Consider the following 11,077-nt stretch of genomic DNA (forward strand, 5'->3'; position numbering starts at 1 on the left):
GATTTACCAAGATCCTTTATAATTTAATTTTAAAAAATATAAACGAGGTTTTGGCGCCATATATTGACTACTGATTTACCTTATTAACTGAATTTATTAATCTACAGGTACAACCTTATAGTTTTATTTATCTTTTTAAATGTCTAACTATTACATATAAAATATTCTTTTTTCATCGAGTTCCATCTATTACATATATACAAAAAGTATTTTAAATTGATTAAGAAGAAAACTGCAGCATATGCTCGAAAAAACTAGTTTTTCAGGTTTGTCTACTAGATGTCCGATGGGAGCCGCAAGCAATATTATTGAAAACAACTGTATTAAAAATACAGATTACAACGATCTGGATGTTTGTTGTTGTTTTGGTGTTATGTGGGTTGCAAAGTATACAATTATTAATAATTTATTGCTGTGTACTTTTTAACGTGTTGTTGCCATTAAAGTGATATTTATATAAAAAAAATATAAAAAAATTATTCTTGATATTGGTAGGTAAATAATTTTTTTAGGTACTCTCTGTTTTCAAAGTATTGGGTGATATGTTGATGGGATAAGTATTTCATGCTGTTAAAAACAATTGAACACCATGAAAACTTGTCAAGATTTACAACAGCTTCAAGCCAATGTAAGATTTTACTGATATAATATATATAGTGTTTTATAGCTATATTTATTTCAAATTTGTTGCATTGTCATTTGACATCATATTGTCTTATGAATATGTATATAATATAAATATGCTATATATAAAAAGTCTATCTGAATTTATGTTATATAAATAAAATACTATTAAGGAATGTTTCTCCCTATTTTATTACTTATATATACATAAACTCATATTTGTAGAGAAATAAACAAGATTTGTCAATATAAGTTTACTTATTTGTTCCTTATTTTTTAAACTATTCACATAATTAAATCAAGTTAGTGTGAACCAATTATCAATTTACTTGACGCATGCTCAATTAATTTTTTTAGAATAGGCTTTGTTAAGAAGGAAAATAGTGTTTAGTAGATAATGTATTTAATAATAATTTAATAAATCTATATTAATAGTTAAAATTAAAATAATACATATATAAATAATTTTAGGTTTAAATAAGAAAAAACCAAAGGTGATTTTGGGCAAAATTTGTGTTAATGGGTATGCATATATTACCAGTTACTTCAGTGGAGATCCACCAAAAAGGTAGGACTATTCTAGAAAATAAATTGTAATTCCCTTTTTTGTGAGTACCCCTAATAGATAGTAATTAATGTAAATGCTGTTAGATATGAATAAACTTTTTATAGTTTTTCTCCAAAATATTACTTAAAAGTTGAAACACTATTGGCATTTTAGAGTTATATACGGATTCTTGTTTGTTCTATGTTCTTTAAGTGACGTATAAAACAAAATGCATCAGTTATTTCATCAAACTAGTTTATTAAGATTTTTATTTATTGAATACAAATATTTACAATATTTTATTATAGTTTGTATCTGAACTTGTATTTAAAGTTTTAATTCTACTGTATAAATGTTCAATTTTTTAATTATAGAAATAATTGAAATGATTTTAGATATCTGCGGTGTCGATATGCCAGTAAGTTAAAATGCCGAGGAAGGGCCATCCAAAATTGCCGAACATCACAGATAATTTGCGTTAGCAAACATAATCATCCTCCGAACGATGAAGAAGTTATATCAGCAGAGTTTTTATCTAAGCTAAAATCGTCACTTGGAAACAATGCCACATTAAAGGAGATTTATGAGCAAGTGGCACTCATGTATGTATTGATTACCATTGTTAATATCCCAGAATATAATTTTAGTTCCATTAGAATCTAAAAATTGATCAATTTACAATTTACGTCAATCTAAATACAAATTTTAAATTGTTTGAAAAAAATTTTAATATCAGTATGGGATGTTTTTCTATATTAATTTTATTGAAAATTCTTCTATGGGTTAGAAAAATGAAGATTCTTAAACTATAAAAGTGCTGATTAATGTTTCAGGTACCCTGAAGGAGCGTCGTTGAAGCCATTTCAAAGTATTAGATCTTCGATGACACGATGGCGAGCCAGATTGAATAAAATGTCTTCTACCTACTAACTAAATTATTTTGTTTCCAAAAACTAAAAACTATTTGTTTAATTCCACTTGTTATACTTGCAAATTATTTTATTGATTTACCCCTTGATGACTGATAAGTTAATGACATGATTTGTTCATATAATCTTATAACTATAGATTAAATGGCTATACCGTTAACATCAAACTCTACGGTTGTAACATTGAGGGTAACATTCAGTTAATTTCAATAAAATATATATAAAAATCACCATATGTTACTTACCTAAGTTGAGTTGAGTTCAGGTACAATATTGAAGCTACATAGATGTCTATCTCACTGTTCCATAAAAGGATTTATAGAGTACTCTCGAAGTGTATGCATTAACTTTTTAATTGGATAAAAATGGAATTGGCACCTCTAATTAACTAGATTAATGATAAATGGGAACAAGCTTCTATATTTGACTTGATGGCACTGTGGCCATGGTGATTTGCCTTTAGTAAATTCCTAGGTGTTCAAACAATACCTGTACTTGAATATCCAGGCAACATCAGTAAATCAGTCAACCAACCGAATTAATACCACAAACGATACCAGCACTATTAAACTGGAAGAAATGATATTTACTCACTACCCTCTCCAGACAGTTACTTTAATTGGATAATGTTTATATTATAAAATTGCTGACTAACGTAATAATGGCCTCCAATAATATGCCAGGGAACTAAAAAAATTATAGCTGCATAAAATTTTAACAATTATATTTTCCGAATCACATTTCGCAAGATGACCTCTCTATTTATGAATTCCTAAATATAAATTATTGTTATACAAAGCATTCAGATAGTTAAAGCACATGGAGGTACAGCTATAATTTCATATAGACATCAAACATTAAGAAATATACATACAACGATCGAGGAATTTCGTGAGTCAGTAACAATGTCTGCTATTATTATCCACCTAAACATAATAAGTAGGCCGAATATTTTTTAACTGTCTTTAACACATTGGATAACGGATATGATGCCGAATGAGACTATAATCTAATGTGGGGCTCAATATTGCTAAATGAAAACCACAATAAACTGTTGTATTACGAAAAATATAGATGCAAAAAGTGTAAAATAAAACCTTCTTGTCCATCATTAACCAACAATAATAAAATCATTTCATAAATTATAATAAAAGCAATATATGAATAATATATCATATCATATTTATCTGGAAAAAACATTTCTATAATTAAATTAAGAAATCTATAAATTGGTTGATTTGATGCTTACTCACAAAAAAACGCAACTGATGACTTATAGTCAAGCTAATTAAAGTTTTTCTTATACTTGATGTATTACATTTTAATAAAAAATCAATTTCTAAAAATCTTGAATTATCACTAAGTTGTTCAAATGAATCAAGTAAATCACTAACCATAGTTGTCACTACTTAATAGCTATTTTTAAATTAAAATGGAATCACATTCAAAAGCAGTATTCATTTGATTTTAACTGATATACGTTGTAATGATAACTGAATAATGTTACAATTTTCAAGTTTAATTAATAAAGAAACAGATTACACCGTACACTTTTTAATTTTGGTGTATAGTCAAATATTCAGATCAACTATACCAGAATCCAGTAAGAAAAATTATATATAATACACAATTCTAGGGAGTTATATATTAGTTCATTGGCCAATTAATAATTAGCAATAGTATTAATTCAAAAGTAAATATATTTCCTGCAATAATTTTATCTTTGAGGTCTGATATTTAAAAGATGTAAAATTTAATAGATACAAACAAGATTCTAATTTTTTTAATTTAAATTATGAGATCTTCATTATTTATTCAATTATTCATGTTTTTATGATATATATTTATTCAAGATATGATATGTTCTAAGTGATTGAATTTACACTGATTACTATATGATTAAATTATACTAAACCAATTGTTTTATTGTTTTGAAATATTTGATCATTTTTGATAAAGTAGTAGTTTACACATGAGTTAAATTATTACCACTATTTTAAGTATAAACCATTATCAGCATATTAAGTTATATATTAATTAACTTTAATGTATGAACACAGTATACATTATATTAAATTTATTAAACAAAATCCTTATATTAGCCTTATTTATTGATACTACTATAATATTCTTCTTCTAAGTCATATAAATCTGCAGCCATGTCATCACGTAGAGACATGAGCTTCTGATCACATTCGGCTTGTTTTGTTCTACAACAATATTTTTAAAAGATTAAAAAAGCAGAAAGCTACCTAGAACTTACCTAAAAAGTTTTGAATTCTGAGTAATAGCTTCATTAACTGATGGAAAATCATTCAGTATTAAGTACTGTTTAATATCAGAAACTAGTTTCATTAATGATTCCCCTGCTCGAACAATATTTGCTGATCTGACGTGCATCTCGTAAGTGTCTTGTTCACATTGTGTCAGTCTAGATAGTTGGGTATCATGTTCCCCTTTAGCTAGTTTTATTATTTCTAAAATTGATGATAAATAATAAGTGTTGTTCAAAAATAAACATATATTTTTCAAATAGTTTACCTTCAAAGTTTTCTAACATGCTTTTCACATCATCCTTTAATCTAGTTCTATACGATTTTAACAGTGCTTCTTTACTTTGTGGAAGAGCCCTACTAGTCATTGTTTTGTTTTTAATAATGTAAATGAATACAAAGTAGATAAATAAGGTTAGGTTCCTTCTGTATTGCTGGTTATCTGAAATTATATAAATTACAGTTTTCGTGATGGTGAAATATAATCATTCATTTTTGTATTAGTCGTTGAAATAAAATATTTATCTTATTAATGTAAGGATGAATAAATGTAAATTATGGAGGTGCTATTAAATGTCCATATGAGGTTAAATGTATAGTTAGTCTCCAGTTGACATCCTAGGTGGCACTACCTTCATACTTCAAACACAAGGATTGTCATCCTATTTAGATTAATGCCATAGAGTAATATATAGAGTGTTAATACAAATTGTTTCAGAATTGTTTTGCGTGGTCTCAGCAGAAAGGCGCTGAGAACGTCATTTCGCTGAATTTCACCGGTTAGTTTAAATTAGCATTACAGGTAATGAAAATATTTTATAAGGGAAGCATTTCATTGGTAGACGATTTTATACTTATCACGTGACTACCCCTTAACGTCACCTTCTACTGGCCAATTAAATTGTGAATAAAACCAAAATGTGAAAATAATGTATATATAATGTTTATAAATAAAAAATAATCAAATGTGGATATAAAAATTGCCTGCAATCTAATTGAAAACACAACATATCTCATAGCAAATATAATCAAAATTGTCTATAGCTCTTTCCCTTTTTTTATATATTTTAGTGCTATCAATTCAAATAAGATGTATTAAAATTTCTATCTTATTGTTCGCTCATATTGAAAGCAAAGCAGCACAGCTGAAAGTCTGTTAATATTTTACCTACTTGTTCAACACAAAAATGTATTGCGGCAAGTTATTATTATTTTTACGAAAATTATGGAATGGATAATTAAAACAGTTAAATCGTATGATATACCTCAGAATGGAGAAAACATACCAAATAGTAATACTTTCAAGAACAGCAACAAAAAATTAAAACATGATATATTTCAAAATTACTGCTGTGCTCTTATTATGGTAAAATCGATGAGTAAAAGACAGCTTAGGCATCTATTAACAGTATAATAAAACAAGCATGATAATCTCTTGTTTATAAAATCAAGCTCACCTTGTTGAAAAAATTATATTTGTTTGAAATTGAAAAAATATACATTTGTTTTAAGTAAATGAACCCCTTCAAAATAAATTTTAATTTTTAATTGTTTTAAATTCACTTTTTATTTTAATTGACAATTAAATTGACACTTTACAAACAACTTTTTAAAGGGTAACAAACACTTTCCATGTAGTATAATTACATTTACCTTCAATGTAATTTTACCATTGCCTCATTTGGACACATTTTGGATTTAGAGTGTGGGTAATATGTTCATAATTTCTTCTGTTACATTGTTGTAAATAATAATATATATGAACACAAATGCTTTATATATATATATATATATATATATATATATATATAATTATATACATACCAGGTAAAAGCAATGCTAAGTCACACAAATCCTTAATCTTGCTAACTTGGGGTGTTTCTTCCAAGGAAAACTACGTCCGGTTTTTATTTCCGCACAAACACTGGATACACAACACTTTTGAGAATGAAGATACATTAAAATAGAATAATAGTGATTATATTTAAGACACAAGAATGCTAATGGTATTTTATATTAGACACACAAAAATGTCGTCGTAAACAAACTGAAACAAACAATGGCATTATAGAAATGAACCAATCAAATGCCTCCGTAGGCAAATTCAAATGAACCAATCAAAAAAGTGGTCTCAGAGCCGCCGTTGAATGGACCTCGCAAAACATTTCCTGGATTTTGCCTATTTAAGTTAAACCTCTATATTCACTCTATGATTAATGCCAATAATTGAACATGTTTTTATTTTTTTGGAAGCTATCATGACCAAATAATCTAACTTGCCCAAACAGAGTGAATATATAATAAATATTTTTGGTATATTCTTAATCGAATAACTTTATTACATATTTATGATTTCATTATAGTTTAGTTTTGGTGAGATTGAGAGTTAATCTCCTATGGTAATGGTTATTTTAAACAACGTTAATTATAAGCAGGCCTGACTGCTCAAAGTATCAAGGGTATTAACAACGGGACTGTATCTTAGACAGCTAAGTGGAAATAAATTGTCCTTTCTTCGTGTTACATTTCTCTCAAGGGATAATCCCATCTCCTTTAATGCTTTATGACTACATCACAGGTTATATACAGTCATTTGGGTCATATATATTGGGAACTGAGGGATGAAAGACGTGACGTTCAGTTCTTTATGAAAGTAATGTGTTTTTAATACGTTATATTTTTATTCTAACTAGAAGTACGAAAATAAAATTATCAAATTATAATCAGAATATGTTTGCCTGCTCTGTATCCTCTTAGAAGTTCATATCTCGAAGGGATATCACAAAACCGATTTGGCAAAATCAATTTCAATGCCATATACTTTACGATCCTTCAGATTTTATATCTGAGATATCCCATGAAAATTGCAAAAGGATTTTTAAAGGGTTATAGAGGCCGTTGAATTGATTTTTGAAAGAAGAGATCTTAAGAGGTTGTAATTTTGTTCTTGATATGTCATAATTTATATTTAGAATAATTTGTTTTGTAGTGGTAACTCTCGCAATTTTTAAAACTGATGAAAAAAAGTTGCTTGTCTGGCTCCTATACACATCGTACATAATAACGATTGAGTCGAAAACTCAATCGCTCTCTATTGGACATATTTATTTCACATCTTTGATTTCAAAATAATCTGAAGGTATTATATTAAAATTCATCTAGTGGATACTCATTCATCAGTCATACAACATTATTGAATTGTTTTCCATTTACTTCGTTACCGGCAGTATAATTTGAAGAAATCTTCAACAAAACCTTAATAAAACGCAGCAGACAGAGACAAAATGGGCTTAACGAATTCAGCACAAATCAACTAAAATATATCTTCGATTCGAGTTGATAAATCTAATAAATCTAATAATAATAATATCTTAAAACCTCTTATTAAATCTTATTATTTGTAAGGTTCTATAGTTCTTTATTAATAGGCATCAGAGTCTGTATTAATAAAATATTATAAATATTATAAAATATATAAGGATAAAAGATCGTTGAACGTGCCACAAGAGATCAGAACTGGTAGTGGTTGATAAGAAAAATGTGAATAACAACTTACTCATGAAACACAATTCAAAATATAATATAGAGATCTAGAATAGCATTATATAATTAATAGAAGAGAATTAATAAGCTAAATGGTTTTCTCACTGTAGTTCAGATCCAATTTTCCGTTACATCAGTTCAGCAATAACATTATACATAAATATCTGCTTGTTTTAGATAAAAATATATGTGAAGCTCTGTTACATGTCCTTGAAATTTGAGGGTTTCCCTCGATTTCCTCCCTTCTCCCCAATCTAAATCCTGACTTTGTTTCAATGGGATCACATCGAAAGTCCACTCTTTCGAATCAAAAAAGAATTTTGAAAATCGGTCCCTAATTGACGGAGAAATCGGCGAACATACATTAACATAGAACAGCCGAACATAGAACCTCTTTCTTTTTTGAAGTTGGTTAAAAAACAGTATCAATTAAAGGATATCCGCTCTATTCCAATAATTGGCCAATTGAAAAGTCCTCGGCCTGACACATAGATGGCGCTACTAGAATTAAATCTGTAGGAATGTTCGTCCGGTCGGTCAGTCGGTCGAAATGTGTGGCTGACCCTGCAATTATTTGTCAGAACACTCATTACTATTTTTGGAAGGAATTTAGGTTAGGTAGAGGTAGTATGGGAGCGCTGTGGAAGTGGTACTTTTACAAGGGGATGGAGAAATGAAAAGAGAGCAAGACGTGGTCGTGATGGTTTTTTTATAGCCTGGAACTGCATGGTACCAATCCACCGGCGTTTCCAACCTTTGTACTTGTTGATGAATTCGTGGTGGCCTAAAGAGTCGTGGCGGTCGCCACATAACTCCCCTCCTAGTGGAACTGCCGTGGAACGTACCTCTCTGTGGTGCAAGTTCCGTAGTTCCGTAGTTCACCCGCAATCACGCAAACAAACGCACGGGGACTGCTGATGAGATGGGGATCCCAACCTGAGCGGGGAGTTTTACGGGATCAGCTGCCATCGGAGTTGTAGCAGGACGTCGTTCGTCTTGGGGCGTTTAGCTTTGTTTGAGGGTACCTATAAGTATGTTACGTGTCCCGTCTCGTGATGCGAGGGTGTTCATGTGTTGATGGTATACATGATGGGCTTCTGTGGTTTTCGTCCATCAGGCTAGTCTCGTGGGATGTCGTCGACCATGTAATGTTGATGGGTTCCGTTCCTCGTGCTATCCTTCCATGCACGTGTCAAGCACCTGTCGAGTGGCTTATGTTGAACTGATTTACCTGTTAGGCACTTTGATCATATCGGGGTCACCAATTGTAGGAATGTTCGTCGGGTCGGTCAGTCGGTCGACAAGTCTCTGTGCAAAGTGGGTGCCGCACGAGCTCACTTTTGACCAAAAACAACGACAAGTTGATGATTCGGAGCAGTGTTTGAAGATGATCAAGCTTAATAAATCCGAGTATTTGCGACGATATGTGACAATGGATGAAACATGGCTAAATCATGTCACTCCGAAGTTATTGACTACCTTGAAAAAGGAAGGACTATCAACAGCGACTATTACATAGCGTTATTGGATCGTTTGAAGGACGAAATCGCCTAAAAAGGCCGCATTTGAAAAAAAGAAAGTGCTGCTTCTACAAGACAATATACCGTGTTACAAGTCAATGAAAACCATGGCAAAAATCCATGAATTGGTCTTCGAATTGCTTCCTCATCCACTGTACTCTCCACATCTGCCCCCAGCGACTATTTCCTCAGATCAGAGAGAGATTTTTCAGATCTCAAAAGAACACTCGCTGGGAAAACATTTTCGTCGATGATCCCCAAAACTGAGGCCTATTTTGAAGCAAAGGACAAATCGTACTACAATAATGGTATCAAAAAATTGGAGCTATGTCTCTATAATCAGTGTATAACCCTTGAAGGGAATTATGTTGAATAAAAAAAAATTACTAAGAAATTATGTTTTACTATGATAGGCTGGGGAATTTTAAATTCACCTGTTAATATTATTAACAACAGATTTAATTTGAAACTGCTGAAAGTATTGGTAAACTGTACCTACATGAATATCCATACAAAATTATATAGAAAATGACTTTGTTGGCAACCAAACCAAACATATTTATGGACTTTGTAATCAATATGAAAACTTGAAAAGGAAGCTCGTCGGATATGTATTAATGAATGTATTAATTCTTTTTAATTTTTTTAATTATGGTTATTTTGATAGTATTTTTTTTGATACTTTATATGAACAGTGTTTATTTCTATGCACTGCTCAAAAACTCAAATCAAATGCATATGTTTAGACACATATGCATTGATAGACAATTCAACAGTGAAGCGAATTATTGTTCAAGAACTACAAAAGTTTCTTTATCAGAATAAAGATTTAGGCAAAACGTTCGAAATATTATTGGATCGGATACTATCTGACACCCATATTATCGTCATCAGACTTGGCAAAATACCTGCCGTTGAATAAGCAAGGAAATTCGATTCACCGGTAATCGACGAAGTGCGACGAAGTTATTGTCACAGAAATTTTGTAAAACAGACATGAAGTTCACTTGGTCATCTGATATTATCTTTATTATCTGGTATCATCTGGTATTGCTTTCAAATCAACATACCACAATCAATATTTGATATTCGAGTATTTGAATATGTTACGTTAAATACTCTTTAATCGAATACTTGAAAGAATAACGACAAAAGAATAATTAAGTGATATACAGAAGCAAAAACAATGTTCGACAATTGCAATGAAGGTCTAGCAGTCACAGTAGTGCTGGCGTTTCAAGATTCCGCTTACACTATGTACTAACGCCTGCAATATTTATATAGGTGCAGTACTCTAGCAGTTCGAAGAATGGAATAGAATTCTATTCAGTGTCTATATTCAAAGATCATTTAAGAATATTATTTTTTAATTCTCGAGCGAAAAATTTCATAATGAAAACTGACCACAGGCATATTCGAGAATGCACGAAAAACATAAAAAACAAACATTCTTGTATAATATCGATAGGAGCTTTTTGAGTACGTTTACCAATTCGCGGTAAAATATGATATATTTAACGAATTAGGAAAAGAATAAGTTAAACTGACGACCTAAATTCGAAATCGTATTTTTTTTAATGCCAGGTAGGCATTAATTAATTCAATTTACTCAATATTGATATATTTGGACCTTTGCCACCG

The 11,077-nt window shown here is 30.3% G+C and overlaps 2 protein-coding genes across 2 annotated transcripts; one reads left to right on the forward strand and one right to left on the reverse strand.

Moving 5' to 3' along the window:
* The first annotated feature begins 300 nt into the window (after window positions 1-300).
* Window positions 301-3,650, forward strand: LOC143191197 (uncharacterized). The gene is made up of 4 exons (XM_076396063.1): window positions 301-628; window positions 1,096-1,192; window positions 1,567-1,773; window positions 2,005-3,650. The coding sequence occupies exons 1-4, from the start codon at window positions 565-567 to the stop codon at window positions 2,099-2,101; spliced, it is 465 nt and encodes a 154-aa protein (XP_076252178.1). The 5' UTR covers window positions 301-564; the 3' UTR covers window positions 2,102-3,650.
* Window positions 3,651-4,110: 460 nt separating this feature from the next.
* MED22 (Mediator complex subunit 22) lies at window positions 4,111-4,968 on the reverse strand. The gene is made up of 3 exons (XM_076396064.1): window positions 4,642-4,968; window positions 4,364-4,577; window positions 4,111-4,310 (listed from the first exon to the last, which is right to left on the reverse strand). The coding sequence occupies exons 1-3, from the start codon at window positions 4,739-4,741 to the stop codon at window positions 4,205-4,207; spliced, it is 420 nt and encodes a 139-aa protein (XP_076252179.1). The 5' UTR covers window positions 4,742-4,968; the 3' UTR covers window positions 4,111-4,204.
* Window positions 4,969-11,077: the final 6,109 nt, after the last annotated feature.

Source organism: Rhynchophorus ferrugineus, unplaced genomic scaffold (assembly GCF_030347505.1).
Source record: "Rhynchophorus ferrugineus isolate W39M unplaced genomic scaffold, kcgeb_rfMv2 rfM2, whole genome shotgun sequence".
In the NCBI taxonomy this organism is placed as follows: Eukaryota; Metazoa; Arthropoda; class Insecta; order Coleoptera; family Curculionidae; genus Rhynchophorus; species Rhynchophorus ferrugineus.

Coding starts and splice junctions, on each gene's coding strand:
- MED22 (XM_076396064.1), bottom strand. CDS start 4,741: ATGACTAGTAGGGCTCTTCCACAAAGTAAAGAAGCACTGTTAAAATCG. Junction 4,578..4,641: donor CATGTTAGAAAACTTTGAAG/GTAAACTATTTG, acceptor CATCAATTTTAG/AAATAATAAAACTAGCTAAA. Junction 4,311..4,363: donor CAGAATTCAAAACTTTTTAG/GTAAGTTCTAGG, acceptor ATATTGTTGTAG/AACAAAACAAGCCGAATGTG.
- LOC143191197 (XM_076396063.1), top strand. CDS start 565: ATGCTGTTAAAAACAATTGAACACCATGAAAACTTGTCAAGATTTACA. Junction 1,193..1,566: donor AGTGGAGATCCACCAAAAAG/GTAGGACTATTC, acceptor AAATGATTTTAG/ATATCTGCGGTGTCGATATG. Junction 1,774..2,004: donor TATGAGCAAGTGGCACTCAT/GTATGTATTGAT, acceptor TTAATGTTTCAG/GTACCCTGAAGGAGCGTCGT.